This window comes from Phocoena phocoena, chromosome 1 (genome assembly GCF_963924675.1).
Source record: "Phocoena phocoena chromosome 1, mPhoPho1.1, whole genome shotgun sequence".
NCBI classification, from domain to species: Eukaryota; Metazoa; Chordata; class Mammalia; order Artiodactyla; family Phocoenidae; genus Phocoena; species Phocoena phocoena.
Genome location: NC_089219.1, coordinates 32,235,240 through 32,258,245, shown reverse-complemented (window position 1 = coordinate 32,258,245; position 23,006 = coordinate 32,235,240). Strand labels below are relative to the sequence as shown.

At 39.8% G+C, this 23,006-nt stretch overlaps 1 protein-coding gene across 3 annotated transcripts in view; it reads left to right on the top strand.

Annotated features, from left to right (window-relative positions):
* TRIT1 (tRNA isopentenyltransferase 1) overlaps positions 1–21,636 on the top strand; it is a 42,722-nt gene extending 21,086 nt beyond the window's left edge. Inside the window, exons 2-11 of one of the 3 annotated variants that reach the window (XM_065879657.1) lie at positions 4,662–4,802; positions 9,064–9,162; positions 9,863–10,008; positions 12,676–12,818; positions 14,846–14,957; positions 15,316–15,428; positions 15,682–15,759; positions 18,359–18,468; positions 18,788–18,905; positions 21,467–21,636. In XM_065879657.1, coding sequence (XP_065735729.1) covers positions 4,662–4,802; positions 9,064–9,162; positions 9,863–10,008; positions 12,676–12,818; positions 14,846–14,957; positions 15,316–15,428; positions 15,682–15,759; positions 18,359–18,468; positions 18,788–18,905; positions 21,467–21,636 — 1,230 coding nt within the window. The remainder of the gene's footprint in view (positions 1–4,661; positions 4,803–9,063; positions 9,163–9,862; positions 10,009–12,675; positions 12,819–14,845; positions 14,958–15,315; positions 15,429–15,681; positions 15,760–18,358; positions 18,469–18,787; positions 18,906–21,466) is intronic. The other 2 variants (XM_065879664.1, XM_065879672.1) reach the window with 2 other exon arrangements.
* The last annotated feature ends 1,370 nt before the right edge of the window (positions 21,637–23,006 follow it).

Here is a 23,006-nt window from a genome sequence, read left to right as displayed (position 1 = left end):
CATATAAGGGGAATCATAATATTTGTCCTTTTATGACTGGCTTACTTCACTTAGCATAATGTCTTTGGGGTTCATCCATGTCATAGCAAGTTCATCCATGTCAGAATTTCCTTGCTTTTTAAGGCTGAATAATCTTCCATTGTAAGTATAGAACACATTTGTTTATCCATTTATCTCTTATGGACACTTGGGTTGCTTCTACCTTTTGGCTGTTGTGAAAAATGCTGCTATAAACATGGGTGTATATATATATCTGTTCAACTCCCTGCTTTCAGTTCTCTTGAGTACATACCGAGAAGTGGAATTGCTGAATCATATGGTAATTCTACTTTTCATTTTTTGAGGAACCGCCATACTGTTTTCCATAGCTGCATCATTTTACATTCCCACCAACAGTGCACAGGAATTCCAATTTCTCTACATCCTCACCAACATCTGTTATTTTCTGTTTTGTTTTGTTTTTTTAATAATAGCCATCCTAATAGGTGTGAAGTGCTTCCAAGAATTTTTAGACTCCTTTTGTTATGGAAATTTCCCAATATATAAAAAAATAGAGCGAATAGTAGTTGAACTCCCATATATCTGTCACCTAGCCTCAATAATTATGAACACTTGTCTAATCTTGTTCCAATTATAATCTGTCCTTCCTCCCCCACTATTGGAACGCAGACCCCAGTCATCATAAACTTAAAACGAATTAATTTTTAAATTGAAGTATAGTTGATTTATAATATATAAACTTTCTTTTTTTCTGTTAAAGCAAAATAAAGCATAAAACAATGTTATAATATAAGTAGTGCATTGTGAATTTTACTTGCATCATAGCTGTGTATTTGATTCAGTGATCCATACCTCTTGTGTCGTTATTAACAAATATTTTCTCAGCATCATTCTTGCTCTTGTACAGTGCAGGTATAGATATACTTTACATATGCCTTCATCTACCCTTGCCTTCTTGCTTGTTAACAAGTTATGAGTAAAATTTTAAAATACACAGTTACTATGATCACAAGCTGCCTCGTCATTTGTAAACACAACTATAACAGCATATCAGTACCTGTCAAAAGAAGTCATATTATATTGGAAAAGAGTGAAGCAACATCATTATAGACATAGCCTTGAATTACCTCTAATATTTTTTTAATTGAGGTATAAATGTTGACATACAACATTATATTAGTTTCAGGTGTAAACAAAATGATTTGACATCTGTATATACTGTGAAATGATCACCATGATAAGTATAGTTAACATCCATCACCACTCATAGTTACAGAATTATTTTTTCCTTGGGATGAAATTTCAGATTTACTCTTAGCAACTTTCAAATATGCAATAGAGGTATTATTAACCATGCTGTACATTGTAGCCTTGTGACTTATTTATTTTATAACTGGAAGTTTGTGCTTTCTGACTGCCTTCGTCTGTTTGCCCACCCCATGTCCCCACCTCTGGCAACCACTAATCCTTTACCTGTGCAGCTCCTATTTCTTTTTTCTTTCTTAAAATTTATTTTTTTAAAGATTTTTTTGATGTGGACCATTTTTAAAGTCTTTATTGAATTTGTTACAATATAGCTTCTGTTTTACGTTTTGGTTTTCTGGCCTTGAGGCATGTGGGATCTTAGCTCCCCGACCAGGGATCAAACCCACTCCCCCTGCATTGGAAGGTGAAGTCTTAACCACTGGACTGCCAGGGAAGTCCCCTGATTTCTTTTTTTTAAAAAAGACATCATATACTTTCATTTGTATGTACTTCAAAATACTGTATACCTCAAAGTTAAGAACTCTTTTTTTAACATAACCATAAAAGCATATTATACCTAAAAGTTAACAATAATTCTTTTATCATCAGATACCTAGTTTGTATCACCTATATCTTTATGCTCAGTTTCTTTTAATCTGATGGTACAGGAAACAAAGGGTTAACAGGTCACTCAGAGATGACAGTTTACATTGTTAACCAAGATTCATTTACAAGTTTTAGTTTGTTCACTCTACCAGCAAGAGCTCTGTTTTTTTTTAAACCATTAATGCTCTTCTTCCTGATATTCATTGACATTTGTATATATACCATAAACAGTACATTAGGCTACTTCCTTCAGCAAATAAGGTGAGCTTAGTTCTAGGATTACCTTCTGTTTGATTTATTATTATTCTTTTAATAAATTTATTTACTTATTTTTGGCTGTGTTGGGTCTTTGTTGCTGCTTGAGTTGCTGCGAGCAGAGGGCTACTCTTTGTTGTGGTGCTCGGGCTTCTCATTGTGGTGGCTTCTCTTCGTTGCAGAGCATGGGCTCTAGGTGCGTGGGCTTCAGTAGTTGTGGCATGTGGGCTCAGTAGTTGTGGCTCACGGGCTCTAGAGCGCAGGCTCCGTAGTTGTGGCACACGGGCTTAGTTGCTCCGCGGCATGTGGGATCTTCCTGGACCAGGGCTCGAAGCCATGTCCCCTGCATTGACAGGCAGATTCTTAACCACTGCGCCACCAGGGAAGTCCCCTCTGTTTGATTTATGTTTATGTGTTTATCTGTTAAAACTGGCCATTTTAAGGGGCTCTAGAAAATACACCTAAAGGCAGAACACAGGATGAAAATATATCTTCAAATTTATCTACATATCTGATAGAATGTGCTGGTGGAGATGTTTACATTTTGGCTTTTTTGGAGGTGGGGGCTGGTAATTATACATTTGCAACTATACATTTTCTTAACGTTTATCTCAGTGTTAAAAATGAGAATCTATTTACAGAGGTCAGAAGTCCTCTTTTGGCAAAATCAAGTTGTTGCTTGATTCTTTAACATTGGATCATTTGGAATCTAAGCTTCAATAGAGCCAACTGAAGGCTGTGGGAAAAGAAGGAGAGGCACACACAATTATTAATTCTTTTTCCCTCCTTTAGTTTTCTTAATTTGCACAGAAGACCACAGTATACAGTATACCCTACTGTATACTGTGGTCTAATGTTTGAAGGAAGTCTTGTTCAAGATACAGGGAAAAGAACACCCTATGATTTAAGATTCCATCAATATTCAGGTATAAGAATGCAGTTCTCTTGTCAGGCACAGATAAATGAGTTAGTTAAAGGCAAAGCTAGTTCTTTCTCTATGGCTCTATTCATATATTTTCTGTGTGTTGTTTTCTTTTGTTTTTTGGTTTTGTTTTTTTTTTAAGAGGGCTGTTTTGTTGATTTATTTATTTCAAAGAAAGTTGTACTATAAGGTTTCTTTTGTTTCTTTTTAAAAAATTTTTATTGCAGTATAGATTTACAATGTGTTTCAGGTGTACAGCAAACTGAATCAGTTATACATATACATATATCCACCTGTTTTTTCGATTCTTGTGTGCTGTCTAACTAATTAACAATTTTCTTTTTGCTTGAAGATAGCTTATATCCTTGTTGAGTCAGTAACCTCAGTACCTAGGAGCACAGAGGCCTCAGAGCGATAGTGACACGAAAATTATTTCCCATTCTTCTTGTGTGATAGTATTGATGGTAGTAATATGGGTAATATGGGTAGTAATATAGTGACCCTTATATAGTATTTACCATCTGCCAGGCAAAAACTAAGTTCTTTACCTGTATTAACGTACACAACAACCATATGAGATAGATATTATTATCCTCATTTTACTGATGAGGTATTAAGGCACGCAGGGGTTAGTAACTGACTACTCCAAATACAAATAACTAGTAAGTGGCAGAGCTAGGAATTGATCTGAGGCAGCCTGGCACCAGGGTCCTTCCTCCTAACCATTATACTGTACTGTACTTATTTGACACCCATATAAGTAAAGGGAAGTGTGAGATAAAAATGTTCTTAACATCTCTGTGGGCTCTGTGGAACTTACTATTTGTTCATTCAGTGCTCCCTGTAGAATCAGTGATTACAGAGAGAACGTTTAATCTCAAAGCATTCATCCCTATTTTCAAACTAGTATTTTCAGATCTGTTCTCCATCCGAGACCTTGCATTTAGAAAAAGTACACTTGAACTTTTTAGTTTAATTGGCAGATCAAGAGCTTACAGACAGGATATTGCCTTTGAGTATTTAGACTGTATTTGCTGACCTCCTGAAGCAGTAATTTGGCACACTGTTCTACTACAGTTCAGCAGTATTAGGGGTTCTGACTTCAAAGTGTGTACGTGTGTGTTTTATATATATATCTTTGTAGATAGGCCACTTCTCCACAAATGGAGCCAATCTTTTACAAATTCTAAAAACCTTTCAGAGCATTTAAATCCAAAAAATATCTAAGCATTTGAAGTAGAACTATGAGCAATGCAAAATGTTACCTTTCTGGAGACTTGTGATAAGTAGTAACAACCTGCCCGCTTCTAAATGCTTGAAGTTCAGGCCAAAGAACCTCCAGTTAATCTTGCAGAGTTAGTTCTTATTTGGGCACCGATTTACATATACTTTTTATCTTTAAGTCTGAGTTAATAGCCACTATTTGTTAAGAAAGCCAATGTTCTGTTTTCTTTTGTTTCCTTTGTCTTGGGTTATGTGGATCTGGCTGTGCTCTGGTTAGAACACATTTCCTCTGGTGCTTTGGGTCAGTCAAGTGTTTGGCTGCAGGGAGGAATAGATCACCATTTCTGCCCATCAAGTGTGCATCTTATGGAGATAGATGACTTTCTCATGCTAATTTTCTTTCCCCTAGGTTTATGAAGGCCTAGACATCATCACCAACAAGGTTTCTGCCCAGGAGCAGAGAATGTGCCAGCACCACATGATCAGCTTTGTGGATCCTCTTGTGACAAATTACACAGTGGTGGACTTCAGGAACAAAGCAACTGCTCTGATATCCTTAGGAAAGACAGCAACTAGGCTTGGTGGCTGCAAGGCAGCCCAAGCCGAGAAAGTTTTCTTCCTAGTGACAATTCTCCTAAGCAGAGGTACCCAAGATCAATAGTAGCGTCCCCATGAGAGCTATTCGGATTGAAAAGATACAGTGTTCTTGCTACTCCGAGTCTTGTCCTTAGACTGCAGCATCAGCATCACTTGGGAGCTTATAGAAGTGCTGAATCTGGGCCTCATTCTAGACCTACCGAATCAGAACCTGCATTTAAATAGAGTCGCAGGTGATTCACATGCATATTAAAATTTGAGAGGTGCTGTTTTAGTGGAGAGAACACTGATTTAGGAGCCAGAAAATCCATGTCCTAGTTTTAGAACTGCCCCGTCTGACCACAAAAATTTAATTGGGTAAAGCGTTTACCCCACTGAGCTTCACTTTCCCACCTTTAAATGGGGATAAGAAATTAATTTATAAATATAATGGAATTATAGTTAGAATTCCAAAGGGATTAGGAAAAAATAGTTCTGGGTAACACCAGGAAATTTTGGAAAAAAGAATAACATAAGCGTTGGGGGGCTGCCCTTATATTTTAATGTCTAAACTGCCTTTAATATCTGGACTGCTACATATTAAAACATATTGAAAATTCATAATAGTTATAATAGCATGGAACTTACATAATACTAGACAAATTTATGGGACAGATTAGAAAAGTCAGATACAAATTCAAATGGATGTATATATTTAGCTTACGATCAAGGTGGCATTTCAAAGCAGTGGAGAAAGAATGTAGTAGTTAATAATTATTCCTGGGACGGTTAATTATTTTTGGGAAAAAAAAATCAGTTCCTTATTATATGGACATAAATTCCAGATGGATTTCAGAGTTAAGTAAATATGTATTTTTTTTAAACGAAACTGAAACAAATGGGATAACATATAATTGAGTAGTTATATGATTTTAGAGTAGGGAAGGACTTTGTAGATCTAGTCTTTTTTTTTTTTTTAAGGATTTTTTAATTCAATTTTTCCTTTTTATTGTGTTAAAATATACATAAAACTTACCATCTTAACCATTTATAAGTGTATAGTTCAGTAGTCTTAAATATATTCACATTGTTTTGCAGCCATCACTACCATGTATGCCATAATAGTTTTTTTTGTTTTTTGGGTTTTTTTGAGGAAAATAGCTAGATTTGAATATGTTAGAATTAAGAATTCGTACTGGCAAGAAAGTATTTCAACCATTTCAATTCCTAGGTATCTACCCTAGAGAAGCCTTGCCACAAGTATACCAGGAGATAGGTGGTAGATCTAATTTTAACATTATTGCTCTTAACAGCAAAAACATATAAATACCCAGATTCCTACTTACAGAAGAATGCATAAAATGTGCTTTGTTCATATAAGTACTTTTTCAGCAGTGAAAATGAATAAGTTGCAGTTACACGCATCAGTCAATGGGGAAGAATCTCAGAAACAACATGAAATGCGGGAGATTATAGAAGGATACATAGATGGTCATACCATTTATTATAAAAGTTAAAAAGCAAGCAAAGTTAACCAATATGTTGTTTAGGGTTTTATATACATCAGTAATAATGTAAAGAAAAGCAAGGGAATGATGAAAAACGAACAATACACAAAACAATTCAAGACAGTGGTTCCCTCAGAGAGGGGCAGTAAGGGGTTGTGATGGGAATTACTACATAGGAAGCTTCAAAAGAATTGATAATGTTCACTTTCTTACATTGGGTTCATGAGTATTTGTTTTATTTTTAGGCTTTATTATTTACATATGCTGCATATATTCTTTTGTATGTACTGAATATTTTATAATTAAAAATAACCCAGCTCACTAGAAACAAAATTAAAAAACAGACGAGATGCGGCCAAAAAATAAAAAATTTGAAAACAACAACAAAAACAGACTATAAACCAGGGGAAAAATATCTGTAACATTAGTATACTTAATATATGAAGAACTCAAAAAATACTAAAAGAGCATGAGTAGTGATTCACAAAGGAAGAAATATAAATGGTGATAAACATGAAAAAGAGTTTACCATTGCCGTTAATCGAGGCCATGCAAATCAAAATAATGAGATAATATTTTTTTGCCTATCAAGTGGGCAGAGATTAAAACGCAGATAATAATTCTTGCCCTACCTGCTTTATAAGGCACTTGTGTCAGATGAAGTAATGTATGTGAAAGCCCTTTGCACATTAAAACATATCTCCAGGCTTCCTTGGTGGTGCAGTGGTTGAGAGTCCGCCTGCCGATGCAGGGGACGCGGGTTCGTGCCCCGGTCCGGGAAGATCCCACATGCCGCGGAGCGGCTAGGCCCGTGAGCCATGGCCGCTGGGCCTGTGCGTACGGAGCCTGTGCTCCGCAACGGGAGAGGCCACAACAGTGAGAGGCCCACGTACCACAAAAAAAAAAAAACATATCACCAAATGAACATTGTTGCTGTAAGACAGGTCAGTTGTTCAGAAAGGACTGATGGAAAGTGGAGAGCTAATTAAAAGAGTTAAAGGGCAGCAGCAACAGGGGATGACTTAATCAGATCACTTAGAGGATTGGAGATTTGTGAATTTAAGTAAGAACCTAGAATCAAGAGTGTCAAAACTGAAAGTACCTTAAGAAGTATTCGATCAACCTTCTTGATTTGACAGGTGAGGGTAGTAGATACTGAGGCCCAGAGAGAAAGGTTTTGCTTAGGATCACAGTTGTTTCATGGCTTGGGCAAACATGTTAAACCTTTTCCCACCAAATAACTGCTATCCCATCTCCCTCCCTCTTTTCCATCTCTCCCTTCTGGTATCTCACCATTTCCCCTTCCCCTTTTATTTTCCTTGCTTCCTTTCCCTTTGTTAGTCAGATTATACATTTGAAGTTTTATTACAATTACTGTGTAATTGTATGTTTCTTATACTTAATTTATAGGAAGGGATATAGAATTTGTTTCTCTTTTTAAAAAACGAATAGACACGTTTCTTCCTTATGCTCCTTGATTAGTAACATCTTTCTCCCCACCCTACCCCAACCTCTTATAGAGGGCTTCTGTCAGAAAAGAGGTCATCTATCTCTGTGCCCACAGACTGGCTGGCAAGGGGAAGAAGTGTGTAAATGAGTCTTTATCTGGGTTGAAAGTCTCTTTATCAGTTATTCTCAGAAGGAAAGCCCTTCTTAAAGCAGATAATTATCTGTTCAACAGAGATTCTAAAGAGAAAAATTCCAAGTAGCAGTGGTGTAAAAACAATAATGACTAAATTGAGTGCTTACTCAGTTGAAAAAAATATTTCAGGCATTGTCTTAGGGATTTTATTTGCACTGTCACGTGTAATGCTCATAAGAACTCATGAGGGGCTTCTGTGGTGATGCAGTGGTTAAGAATCCACCTGCCAATGCAGGCGACACGGGTTCAAGCCCTGGTCTGGGAAGATCCCACGTGCCGCGGAGCCGTGCGCCACAGCTACTGAGCCTGCGCTCTAGAGCCCGTGAGCCACAACTACTGAAGCCCATGAGCCTACAGCCCGTGCTCCACAACAAGAGAAGCCACTGCAATGAGAAGCCCGTGCAACACAACGAAGAGTAGCCCCCGATCACCACAACTAGAGAAAGCCCACGTGCAGCAATGGAGACCCAACACAGCCAAAAATAAATTAATTAATTAAAAAAAAAACTCATGAGGATTTTACAGGTGAGAAAACTGAAGCTCAGACAAGTTGAATGACTTGCTGAGTGTTGGAGCTGGTAATTGAAATCTGTTTGTCTTCATAGCCTGTGCTTCCCAGTTCATCTGGTAGAGTCTCAAGTGGCTGAAATGTACACTACTACTACAAAATGGTGAAGACTGAGTCTAAGAACTACGGCTTAGAGAAACCAGCTTGTCATTTGCCTTAGAAGGCAAAGTCACACAGTGGACATCATCTTGGTGGCTTCCTGAGCAGTTGATACTTAATTCTGTGAGAGTCCTTAGGCTTGCGCTTTTTAAGCTAATTTTGAATACTAAGCAAGCTTTGAGTTTTAGCAGCAAGGCCTAGAAAGTTCTCGAATTGGAAGGAATTACCATCATGCACCTGTCTCTGGTTTATGCAAGTCCCTCCAGAACTGATAGGAAGTGATTCTGAGAACTCATGAGAAACAGTGAAGACTAGTATCAAAAATATGACGAATGTGGTTTCTTACTAATACCCTACTTCCAAGTGAGTCAGATTTTCTTCTTGATATTAATATTTTGATGTCTTTCTTAACATTCACATTGAAGATATATTTGCCCGAGATAAAATTCCTATTGTCGTGGGAGGAACCAATTATTACATTGAGGCTCTGCTCTGGAAAGTTCTTGTCAATGCTAAGGTATGTTTAGTTCACTTGTAATTCAATGAGGAAATGGGTTCTTCTTTCTTGCCGGCTAATTTTAATGGGAGGAAAGTTGACTTTCACGTGTTTCTTATACTCAGCAACTGTACTAACTTTCCTACTTAATATTCTGAAGCAAATGCCCCCTCCATATGTGAAGTGTGCTTCTCCAGGCTGGCCTAAGGACAGGGGCTGTGTGTGGGGACAGTGCTCCTCTGTGGGTTAATTAGCATCTCCATGTAAGTTAACAGTACATTAGTCTGATTCAGCATTTCCTGGCTGAAACAATCTATATGTCAGGGAGATATCTGACACTAACCATTCTTACAGAGATGCTATTGCATAGGGTGGGACTTTGCAAACTATAATGTGCTGGAAATTCTGGTCCACTCTTTGGTTATACTTGTTGAGAAGACTAGACTCCTGGATGTGTTAATATAGATGTGTTAGCCTGGGTAGCTTGTACTCCCTGAATACTTCCCTAGACACCTAGTCCTCTTTCCTCTTTGTTTACTGTGGCCTCACAGCACTACCATGGTGTATTGGAATTTTCTGTTTATGATCTGTCTCTCACTATATGGCAAGATCTTCTGATTCATCTCCATTCTGTGTTCCTGAACACTTAGTAAAGTGCCTGGCACATACAGTGTTTCAGTGTTTGTTGAATTAAATTTACTACTAAACCTTCATTTAATAGCCCTGGGAGATGGGCACTGAGAAAGTGATTGACCAGAAAGTTGAGCTTGAAAAGGAAGATGGCCATGCGCTCCACAAACGCCTAAGCCAGGTGGACCCAGAAATGGCTGCCAAGCTGCACCCACATGACAAGCGCAAAGTGGCCAGGTAAGAAAGCTGGGAGCCAACTGACGCCAAGCCCCTTTAGCGTTAGAGGGCAGTCAGTTGTTAAGTGTGCCTGGGTGAGATAGGTTTGGTAGTAGCAGTTAGTGGAGATTGATGTGTTTTAGCTCAGCAGGTTAGGAGGTTAGGAGGCCAAGAGTTATTGCCTCAGTCCAACTCCCTCAATAAATAGTTGCACCCTACTTTGTTGTTGTTACATTTAAAATGCATAATACAATACAGTTTTTCCCTAGGGCCTATGTAATCTTGCTTCATTTTCTATTTGATCTTTGCTTTTATAACAGTTTTCATATACATTTTTTCTGGCATGCAGTCAGCTGACATTGTGATTTAGGTTTCATAATTGATTGTGCAATGCTGAGTTCTGCCCCAGCAGCTTGCCCAGTGGGAGACAGGTTTTATAAACTGTCTTATAGATCAGTTCACCTTTACACATGGAGACTTTCTTGAAGGGAAGAGAGAGATGACCTTATTAGTTCATTAACCATGTTTTGTTAGGTTGCTTTGAAATTGCAGCCTCGTGTGTTAGGTATACTTTTCTTTCTTCCTTCCTTCCTTCCTCCCTCCTTCCCTTCCTTCCGTCCCTCCCTCCCTCCCTTCCTTCCTAAGATTAGATGGTTTATTTTTTCCTCCGTAAATATGCATCTTCATTGGCTCCATATTCTGTTCACTTCTGACTGCATCTTCGTTTTATCAGTCATTTTATCTATTTTTTCCTTCCAGTTTTATTGAGATATAATTGACGTACAGCACTGTGTAAGTTTAAGGTGTACAGCATAATGATTTTCCTTATGTATATCATTAAATTATTACCACAATAAGTTTAGTGTACTTATTACATAGACACAAAATAAAAGAAAAAGATTTTTTCTTGTTATGAGAACTCTCAGGCCTCACTCTTAACTTTCATGTATAGTATACAGCAGTGTTAGTTATATTTATCATGTTGTACATTACATACCTAGTAACTTATTTATCTTGTAACTGGGAGTTTGTACCTTTTGATTGCCTTCATCCAGTTCCCCCTTCCCCCACCCCCAGCCTCTGGTAACCACACATCTGATTTCTTTTTCTATGAGTTTGTTTGTTTTGAAGTATAATTGATCTAGAACACTATGTTGAATCCTAGTGCATAACATAGTGATTTGATATTTCTGTACATTACAAAGTGATCACCACTGAGGTGTACTTTTCTGTAGTGCCGGAAGCGATACCTTATCTGGCAGAGTAGAGGACCTACTATATAGATGGTTATACACATTAGATATTTATAGCAACATTTGGTATTGACAGGGGTTATGAAGTATTACACTCAAATGAGTATTCTAGATCGGTGTTTCTTAATCCTTTTCTATTCTCCCCCCTGCCCCTGAAGCCTTTTTAGAAATTTTTTTCCTAATTGTGCTTCCCTCCCTCCCCTCCATGAAATTTTAATACTGAAGAATAAGATTTTGGGAGAGCGCCACACATCATTGTAATATCTAAGGTTTTTTTGCTCCCTTGAGGGCAATGTCACCCTGTTGATAATACATATTCTAGATAAATGAAGTTTATACTTTCCAGTATCCAAACACTTTATTTTTAAACGTTTAAATAGAAATCTTCCAAAAACTTTTTGGAAAACTCAGGGACACTCTGATGAACATTCATTTTTGTATCGTTTTATGGTATGAGTCTAGAGCTTGGTTGTTACTATCTGCTCCTTTTATTAATCAGTTCTTATCATTTCTCCTTATTTTGCGACTTCTAAACTAGTAATGAGTTGAGAATGTGTTTTCGTGAGAACAGTAGGTTCTAAGCAAGAGCTCTAGAGTCTCTAAAAGAAGATTGGAGGACTTCTTTCATCTTTCTTTTAGTTTGAGGCTGTATTCTAGCCTCCAGATAAGTAAGATATCTATTACATTTTTCCCTCTTAGGTCCTCTCTGAGTGACCAGTGATAGGGAAAGACGAGGGGTCTCTACTCTTGTGTTAGGGTTTCAGGAAGTAGAATTGGATCAGGAAGGGAAAGATCACTTTCAAGCCGATAAGTTGCAATCACCCAGAGTGGTAGAGTATAGATTTGAGAGTTAAATTACCTAGTGCTGCATGACATAATAGATGCTGACAGAGTGGATAGTGGCTTAAGAATAAGTGTGTAGTTCTTTCTTCAGTGATCTTTGTGCTAGTAGAGCACTGAATTAGTCAGAAGCATTTTTCATTAATTTTAGACATATTTAAAAAGAAAGTTGATGAGCTGGATATACAGCATACTTTTGTACTGTGGGAAAGGCATTCCAGCGAGACTAGACTTGTTGGCTTACAGCAAAGTGTCCCAGACAAGCTTTCACTGCTTACCTGAAAGTGAATATGTCCTGTTCTCTTTGTGTAGTAGAAACCTGTTGTTTCTGAACCTGTTTAGCTGATTTCAGAAAATTTTATATATGTTTAGAATAGTTTTATTTCTTTCTTTACCTAAAGTTTTCTTTAGAACCCTTTTCTGAGTAGCTATAGGTTTGCAGTAACCCCAGACCTTCATGTGTTCAGGGGCTTATGCAGTGAAAATGACAGTGAGGTATTCTATAATAAATAGCCTCTCCCCTGTTTCACTTGAGAATTAATATTTCCTAATGGTTGTTGTGGGTGTGCCCACCCTCCCCTTTCAAATGACTTAGGAGCTTGCAAGTATTTGAAGAAACAGGAATCTCTCATAGTGAATTTCTTCATCGTCAACATGCAGAGGAAGGTGGTGGTCCCCTTGGAGGCCCTCTGAAGTTCCCTAACCCGTGCATCCTCTGGCTTCATGCTGAACAGACAGGTAAAAGTCCTTTGGTGTCCTAGAGTTAATCTGAGACAGAGCTTATAGTAATACATTACTGTATATAAAATCTTTAGAGTAAATCAACTCTACTTCAATAAAAAGTTGTTTTGAAAAAAAATGCTTTAGAACTATGAGTGGCTCATAATAAGCACTAAACAAGTGTTAGCTATTCATTTTATTATCATGATCATTATTCATTGACTTAGTAAGACACAGTGCCATTATCTTTCTGGAAAGCAGGTAAAGGTAGCCCTGGCATTAGTATAACATGAGTTGAGTATAAGATTGGTATAGGGCTTCCCTGGTGGCGCAGTGGTTGAGAGTCCGCCTGCCGATGCAGGGGACACGGGTTCGTGCCCCGGTCCGGGAAGATCCCACGTGCCGCAGAGCGGCTGGGCCCGTGAGCCGTGGCTGCTGAGCCTGCACGTCCGGAGCCTGTGCTCCGCAACGGGAGAGGCCACAACAGTAAGAGGCCCGCGTACCGGAAAAAAAAAAAAAAGATTAGTATAAGCTGAGGATGAGATAAGATGGGATGGGAAAGAGACTGCCATCCAGAGAAAATCCAAAGGAGAAAGAGAAGGAAGTCTCCTGTGGAAGGAGGTCTGACTCTCTGGATTGGCTAAAGGCCTGGTTCACTGATTATTTTGGAATCAGTAGGCCTGAGAAGTGGGAATGATGGTTAGCTAGCTAACTGATAGTATTTCTTTTTGGTTTCTTGCTAATGCCCTGTGATAATAGTAACTTCTTTATGCAACAAATATAACAGCAAGCATTCAATGAAGTGCCAAGTGTTCTACATAGTACTTGGATTTCAGAGATGAATGTAGACAGTACCTGCCCTTAAGGAGCTTCCGGTCTAGTCGGGCAACAAATAACGAGGTAGATACTCTGTTGTGCTAAACGCTGGGCTAGAAGGTGCTGTGGGGCCACAGAGAAGGGATGATGAGCATTTTCTGGGGACCAATTTGTAAAGGTAACTTATGAGCTAGGTCTAGAAAAATGAGATCGTTATGGGAACAGGTGGTATAGTTTAGTGATTAAGAACATGTCTCTGAGCCAGACTGTCTGGATTCAAATTCCTGCTCCATCGTCTCTGGCTATGTGAGTTTTAAGGCAAGTTGGTTTACCTTTCTGTGTCCCAATTTTCTCTTCTATAAAATGGGGATGATAATAATAATACATATCTCATAGCTTCGTTGAGGATTAGATGAATTAATAATACATGCGAAGTGCTCAGAATGTGCCTGGCACATGGTGAGTCCTCAGTAAATGCAAACTTTCTAGGAAGGTAGAAAAAAAGGTTATTATCATCGTAAGCCAAGAAATAGCAATGGCAGAGATGTAGAAGAGCGTAATTGAAATGGTGGGTATTTGTTAAATTAATCTCAAATTATATTATCTCAAACTTAAATTATAAGGTTATAGAAGAAGGTAATGTTTTAATAATGAACATTTTGTAAATGAAAACGTGTTGCAGTGCAGCATCGAACAGTGGTATCTGATTCATAATAAAGCTGTGTTTGACCACCACATTGGAATGATTATCGCCTCTCACTCTTTGCTCCTTTGTCTGGCTCAGTAGTTCAGGATATACTTAGGATGGCTTTGGTTTCAAGTTTTTCATTCCTATTTAAGGTGTCATCTGAGAGTTCTTAAATATGAAATAGCATAAAGTTAGAGTAACACATATAATGGAAAAAAGTAAGAGTAAAACGGGGCTCTCAGCTGCCTCTAAAATAAACAACGGATATACATTCTATACAAGAATAAAATATTTGTTGTTCCTAGTAGCTGTAATTGTGTGCTCTTTACGTAAGAAGACATGCCTCATTCTGGCTGTTTTTACTGGAATTGCAGAGTTTTAAGTGTGACTAACTATAATTATGAATTATTGTATAATCTTTGGACTCTGAACCTTTTCTTCCATTTGAACAAATTCTCTTCTTTGTGGCAGCCTATGCATTCATCATGTATAGTACACACCTTCGGCAGGCTTGCTGGTTGATGGGTTAATTTGATTCAAGTTCTAGATGAGCGCTTGGATAAGAGGGTGGATAACATGCTCGCCACTGGGCTCTTGGATGAACTAAGAGATTTTCACAGACGCTATAATGAGAAGAAAATTGTGGAAAACAGGTGAGAATTTGGCTATTACTTTCACCTACTCTCCACCCCTTGCTTACGGTCAAAAGACCATAAACATATAATACTGGCTTTGGATCTATTGTTTGCTACCCTTCATCATCGGAAGGAGGTTTGGTGTACTTGTTACAGTCGCAATTTTCTAATCTCAGACATTCCCAGAAGTTAATTTTCAAGGGAAGTAACCTGGGAGCTGGTGGGGGAAGGTGGAGGAAGGATTTCAGAGAGGTAGTAACTGCTAAGGATCTCAGTTTCCTCATCTATGAGATGAAATGGCTCAGCTAGATCATCTCCAGTGCCCTGCTAGCTTTCAGATTCAATGGCTCATCTGCTGATGCTCTCCTATTCCCAGCCAGGACTATCAACATGGTATCTTCCAATCAATTGGCTTCAAGGAATTTCACGAGTACCTGATCACTGAGGGAAAATGCACACCAGAGACTAGAAACCAGCTCCTAAAGAAAGGTGTGAATTCTCCATCTAACCTAGCCTTGGACATCCTTGGGTGACAGAGTGTCCTGCTGCTATGGCCTGAGAAGGAGCTGAGGCTAAAAGAGACCCAAACGGCCTTCAGCTCAGAATTGAGATTTTCACCTACCAAGTATCCACCAGTGTGCTGACGTGGCTAGTTTTCTCTAATGCTGGACTGGATGGGCCTTCCTTTCAGCAGAGTGAGAAATGGTTAGATAGAGGTTCTTATATCTACCTTGTCTTTCAGGTATTGAGGCTCTGAAACAAGTGACTAAGAGATATGCCCGGAAGCAAAACCGATGGATTAAAAACCGTTTTTTGAGCAGTAAGTGTCCTTGTTTTTCCTTATGCCTTAGGTCTGCTTTCAGTGGAACATAGATGTTCTCAGCTCACCCAGAAAGTGAACTTTAGTTTCTGGATCTGTTCTAAGATTTGGGACCTGACCTGGGAGGTTTTGCATAAGTGATTGTCCAGGGGTGTTTTCCTGTGATGCCTCAGAAAACAGTTCTTCCCCAGGAAGAATCTGCCTTAAGCCTTGAGCACGTGAGTGCTGGCTGCAGACAGGGAAGAACAAAATAGCAATACCTTCTTAGCGGAGTTGGTGCTCAGGGTTGTTTTTAGCTTCAGATTTTGTACCTGAAGAACAGTCAGATTTCCGTAGGGAGGCTTTCCTAATTAAAATGGTTTGGGGGCCAGATAAGTAGTATAAAAAGACAAAACTTTCACCAATTCTCCCAGCATCACTTCTGTGTTCAGATACGTAGTGCTTCAGGCTGCTGCAACTCTTTAACTTCAGTTGAACAGCACTTTTAAGGAAAAGGGAACGAAATTCTCATTCATTGGACCCTGTACTGCATCCTTAGCACTAAATTTGGTGTCATACATATGTTACTGAGCCTTCAAGGTGGGTGGTATTCTTTTCTTTTTGCAGATAAGTAAATAGAGGCTTAGAGAAGTTAAATAACTTGCCAAAATTTCCCTAGCTAATAAGCAGTAGAGTACTGAATGTGGGCCAGACTCTGAAGTCCATGCTCAGCTTCACACCATGCTTCTTATTTCCTTTAGTTATAACTTTAGCTGGACAGCATTAGTATTGGGTCTCGGGTAAGAAATTGTGTGGTTATGAGCTAAAAGGAGATTAATTTAAAGGAGATTAAGCATAAGTGAAACCCTAGTTTTATCTTTTGGGCCCTTTTTTAATGTGCTTTTGAATCATCCCTGTTTACCTTTTGCCATTGGATTTCTGCTTTCAGTTACAGATACGCACAGCTGAGGTCTCGCCCTCCTCTCAGTGCCTCTGAACAGAAACACCTTGGGCCATGTTGTTGACCCTTGGATCTCTCTCTCGGTTCTCACCCTCTGCTAGGGCTCTCCAGTGTAGTTCTCACGCCAAGGGGCTTTTTACACTTTCTTCTACTTACCTTGCTTTCTCTGCATGTCCTTTTAGATAGAAGTCTTTGTGTCAGCTGAAACAAAGTTCCCTACTACAAATTTCTAATGCAGCTTCTCTTCTCCGCAGGGCTAACAATTAGTCTGTAACAAAAGATGGGTTTTTGGGATAATGATTTGGAACTTCTTCCTGTGGTAAAGCCACAATAACTCGCCCATCTCTGAGTCGTGAGGGCTTGATGGCACAGTGCATCGTATGCCCGTTCCTCATTCATGTGTATGCCGGCGCAGTCCTGGTGCTAGGGTGAAAGGCACAGCTGCCCTGTAAATCAGGAGCCGTGTGTGATTGGCCAAGGGCTGGTCTGCCGGGGTAAGGTTCTGGCAAGAAGCCAGAGGGACTTCCCCACCCCAGCTTGGCCTTGGACCCAAGCCAGAAATAGCAGCTGGGAGCCGAGAACTTGTTGAAAGGTACTTAGACAGGGCACAGAAGCCCAACAAAGGACTTAGAGGGGAAAGGAAAATATAGAGTGGCCTGGAAACAGGTGCAGAGCTTAGCCAAGGCCAGGTGTGCTGTGGATGCTGCCTGCACCCTCCCAGTCTCACCTTTCCGTGTGGTGGCAGGTGTAGCCCAGTCCAGTTTATGAAGAATCTTACTTGTGGTTGGCACTATCAGAAGGCCAGCACCTGCCAGCCGTTGGCATTCTGAGGACTTCGATGTTTTTGTCCATGGGGCAATGCTCTTTGCCTTTAGGCAACTGACTTAACCTGGATGTGGAAGGCAATTTAGTGTATCCACATACTGGGGAAGCTACAAGCAGAGACTAAACATAGTTGGCTCAGATGGATGAAATGCTTATAGCTATACTTCCGGCTACCTCCAGTCTTATCTCCCTTCAGAAGTATTCACCAAAGGGTATTTCTTGAATACTCCTCTAGATCTGTTTCTTAGAAACAGGGCTCAACTAGTTCAATTCCAAGGCTTTTTTCTAATTTTCAGATTCAGCAGCTCACTGGTTGATACTCTGCTGTTGCCAGCCCACGATTATCAGTATGGTATTAATGAGTTTCGTGAATGCTAGACTGCTGAAGGGATGTATACAAACCTGAGACTAAAGAAAGCTGTGAACTCTTTTGCCACAGAGTGACATCACTGTAAGATGATATGGACCTTAGAACAGGCACTCACTTCAAGCCGCTAATTGCCTCCTGTCACGTGCTACCTTTATATTGTAGCCCATACAGTGGTCACTAGAGCTGTTACTCTATATTGTTTTCCTGACTGATCTGGAAGATCCTACACCTGAGACTCTGGATTATACAGCTAGACTTATTGGCTGCAGACCAGTCAACCCTCTGGGTCTTTCTTGGATTGTGTGTAGCTGTTTGGTTCATGTTTCTGGTTAGATTGAATGGCATGGTCAGAATGTTTATTTCTTTGACCCCATATGTTTCCCTTGAGGATTTTGGAGTCCTAGGAGCAGAATAGATTGGGTCTTGGAGGCTGACCTCTCACAGCTTTTCTTTGTCGTCATTAGGACCTGGTCCCAGTGTTCCCCCAGTATATGGCTTAGAAGTGTCTGACGTCTCGAAGTGGGAAGAGTCTGTTCTTGAACCTGCTCTTGAAATTGTGCGAAGTTTCATCCAGGTGATTATTAATCATGGTACTGTCTATTGTCTGGTTCTCACAAAGCTTTCCTTTGCTGACACCTTTGTTGCTATTCTGGGAACCAAGCATTCTTTTCCGTGGAATAGAGCAGAAGGCTGCTTTTAAATCCTTGGAGGCTGCATTTCTACTTTCACTTTCAGAAAGGTTGTTGTTAAAATCTCTTCACAGCCCACCTGCTCTCTGGGATGAGAAAAAGGAATCTTGGGAAAATCTCACTCCTCTTAATATCAGAGTATAATATCCAAATCTCTTTGAATCAAATGCTTCTCCCCCATCCCTGCCTTTTTTTTTTTTTCAGGGCCGCAAGCCTGCAGCTACTCCAGTAAAGATGCCAAGCAGTGAAACTGAGAACAAGAGAAGTTATCACATGTGTGACCTCTGTGATCGAATCATCATTGGGGACCGTGAATGGGCAGGTAGAGTCTAGGATAGAGAAATCTGTAAGGGTGGGTCACACTGACTTCATGAAAAATTTAAGGTCTTTGGTAGGTTGAATGCTGGAGTCTGCTTGTTTGTTAAAAAAAAAAAAAAAAAAAAAGACCAGATTCCTCTAACAGCCTTTGTTCAAATTTCATGGAGAGGCCTTCTCAAACGGGAGAGTTATCTCTGTATTCTCAATTTCAAAGGAAGATCATATGCCCTCTAGCTTCAGCTAGAGTAGATATTTTACTGAGAGGTCTGCAGTTAACTTGCCAGAGCTCCTTTGACTTTCATGATCCTGCCTGAGTAGTTTCTTGGTCTCATGTTTAGACCTCAGTGGGGGTGAGGTAGGATTGTAAGGGAAGCCAGGCAACTCACCCAAGAGGCCAAAGGAGCAGAAACAGCTGGGAGGGAACAGGAAGTGCAGTTACTCCTCCTGAGTACATTCTTCAAAAGTGGTGTCTCTCCAGTAACTTTTAAGGTAATACGTTGAAATGGTGTTGGTTGCAAAAACTGTGATGAAAAGTGTTAAGGGAAACTGTGTGAAAGCAAGACGGTTAGACACGCCAAAAGACGGTGGTCAAAGGGTATGTACTGTCTTCTTCATAAGGCGCTCCTGACCAACCCAGGAACAGCCCTGCACCGAGGTTCTAGTTCCCTGTTTCAGAGCCTGGATCTGTCTTTGCCATAGAGTCACATTGCACTCCCCTGTTGGATTTCTGCAGTAATCCAGCAAAGCTCAAAAGGGCCTTAGCCTCTAAGCCTTGAATTTACATTGTATTTAGAAACTTGTTGAAGGCTCACTCCTTTTAGGCACAAGCAGGGCTTGTATTTTACCCAGCGGCTGGAATCCCGTTCAGAGTACTGCTTTGCATGGCATTCTCATAGAAGTGGATTTTTTCCCCCATACCAACCAATAGAACGATTAGTTCTATTAACTGTTAACGCTGGCAAAATGAACTGCATTGTCAGAGACTGGGGATGGCTGTGATTGCCCAAGCAGCAGAAGAAGCCTCAATTATCGTTGGTTCATAATGATGAAAGGGGAAGAGAAAGAGAGTGTCTGATTGTTTTTTCTAAAGGAAACTTAGTGGTTTGATTTGTCGAATGTCCTTCAGGGATTGCCACAGAGAAGCAACATTTGTGAGCCTTTGTGAGCGTAGCTTGTGTAAGCCCTTCTATAGTGCCATCTGTCAAGTCCTTGCTCTCCCATCTCCTGCTGCCATGGAGAGTCAGTCCAGAAGGCCACTTTTTGCCGTAGGCTCTAGCTGGAGACAAAGCTGACTTTTTTCCTCAAGTAAACTTTTCCTTGACTTCTAACCTCTTCCTTACCTACTTTTGCTTCCCAATCCCTAAAAATGATGTTTTAAGTAAGTATAAAAGAACTTAATCTCGTTGTCTATCTTTATAGGTGTTTCCAGATAAGATTTCCTTGAAAAAGAACAGGATGGTAAAAAGGAGCTTGTGTGAGTTAGTCAGAAGCTGAGAACTGTCTTTGGGGTGAGAGGTCAGAAATTGATATCAGCCAATAGTAGCTTTTCAGCTTTACTGCTTCTGTGGATCCTTGAAAGGGATCATCAGAAAAGAATACTTGCTGTGATCTCTCTGGTGCATTGTGTGCTGGAGAATGCGAGTATCTGGGTTAGTCATTCAGATGGCTTATCTGACCCAGGCATGGGGATGTCACATCAGGAGGGGCAACCTGAGCGAGCTGGTTAAGAAGAGGGAAGGGCGGCTCTGGGTATTGTAGGCCTGAACCACCTGTCCTGCAATACAGATAAGAATTTGGATTTGTAGCTTATTTATTTATGTATGTATTTATGGCTGCGTTGGGTCTTCGTTGCTGCGTGCAGGCTTTTCTCTAGTTGCGGCGAGCGGGGGCTGCTCTTCGTCGCGGTGTGCAGGCTTCTCATTGCTTCTCTTGTTGTGGAGTATGGGCTCTAGGCGCACGGGCTTCAGTAGTTGTGGCATGCAGGCTCAGCAGTTGTGGCGCATGGGCTTAGTTGCTCCGCGGCCTGTGGGATCTTCCCGGACCAGGGCTCGAACCCATGTCCCCTGCACTGGCAGGCGGATTCTTAACCACCGGGCCACCAGGGAAGCCCTGGATTTGGAACTTTTGAGATGTGTGAGTTGAAATGTATCTGTAACAGGCAGCCCTATATGGGAAAATTGAGTCTGGAGCCCTGTTCTGGAAAATTGACTCGCTTTTTGAGCTATAGGTAATCCGAAGAGCTTACCTGCTGTGTGACCTAGGACACAATGTAAGACCTCTGAAATCAGTCTCTTCCTGTATAAAATGAGCTGAATAATACTGTCCCGCAAGATTGTTGTGTGGATTTAGTGATATAAAGCCCCCAGCAGTTATACGTGACATGTGGTAGCTAGTTTGCTAGCTAGCTGGCCATATGACTTATTCTTCTCTTAAAAATGCTAAGCCGCTGTACCAGTACATGTGTTGATCCTGTTATTGTTAAAGAAAAGGATTGTTTAGTTAATTTTGTATGCTTCCAAGATTAGTTGTAGAAAATCCTAATTTTTTTTGTTTGTTTTGCCTTAGCACACATGAAATCCAAGTCCCACTTGCACCAACTGAAGAAAAGAAGAAGGTTGGACTCAGATGCCATCACTACCATAGAAAGTCAGAGTATTTCCCCAGACCATGATAAAGAGCTTAAAGAAAAGGGATCCCTAGGGCAGAATGATGAAGAGCTGAAATCCAGCGTTTAAGGGACTTGTCCAGTGGCCTTTGCAAACGTGGCGGGGGTCCAGTTCTTTCATTCAGTGGTGTGGTTTTATTTATTTTCTTTTTTTTTTTTTAGTGGTGTGGTTTTAACCTCTCATGTTCTCTGTCATGGAAACAGCAGGCCTTGTTAGCTCCTGTGTGGCTGATATGTCTGGTCTGGTAATGAGTTTGGGAAGGGCTTTTTTTTTTCTTTTAACCTTAAAGTTTCTATTTTTGAAAGAGGCACAGATTGCACTTTTTTACATTTGATCTTTTTGGTGATGAATACTGGGATTTACTGTATCCCTTAAAAAAAAGTTTTATGTCCTTGACTCTGGCTGGAAATATCTAATTTCCAGACACTTGTAAAGATGATTGAGTCATTGTGAGCCACAATTCAAGAGTTCTGGATTTGGGTGAATGGCAGTAAAGGATCAGCCCCAGTGAGATAATTAAGTGAACCAAACCAGTTTTTGGAATTCCATGGAGACGGAGAGAATCAGACTGAGGTGATTGTGACATGGAACTTGAAAACTGAAGACTGACATTTGTTGAGCTCCTCCTGTGTGATAATCACTGCTATCTTTCTATTGAGTTAGGAGACTATATTTTTATTGAAAGTTAAATAAAGAAAAAGTTTGCAAGAACCTCTCTAGTCCTTAAAAAGATGTTTATGTTCATGTCTAACTTACATACAGTATGCTTTGTTTTCAACATGAGAGCTTTTTCTCAAAGTCGATGTTCTTAATATGCTATCTATTTGTTTATTTAGCACATGTTTATTGAGCACTTACTATATTCCTGGAAAACATCTGGAGAGGATCTTTTTTTTTTATAGGAGATTTGTTATCTCCAGTTGAAGCTCTCTTATTGGAGTGACCTGAGCTACCAGCAACGTGAGTAGACATATATATGAATATAACATAAGATTAAACATTTTTAAGTTTGCAGTTCAGCAGCATTTATGTTGTGCAACCAAAACTTTTTCATCACCCCAAACAGAAACTCTGCACCCCATTAAGCAGTAACTCCTCACTCAAGCAGTATTTTATTTGTTCTGAATCTACTATATGAGAGGCCCTAGAGTAGGCTAGAGGGATACAGAGATACAATGAAATGTGGTTCTTGCTTTCAGGGAGCTTGTAAATATCTTATATATACACAGACAACAAATTTAGGTAAGAGACTATCAAAGACCGTAAGAGCTGTATAGAATTTCACTTTGGAGGGAAGAGGGGAGGGATCATGGAAGAAGGTGCATTTCTGCGGGACCTGAAAAAGCAGTTCTTTGTGAATGTATGTGAGCTAGCTATGCAAAAGTTTTATTTTTTCACTAGATTTTTTTACATAGTTCAATTTTCAAAAATAATATAAA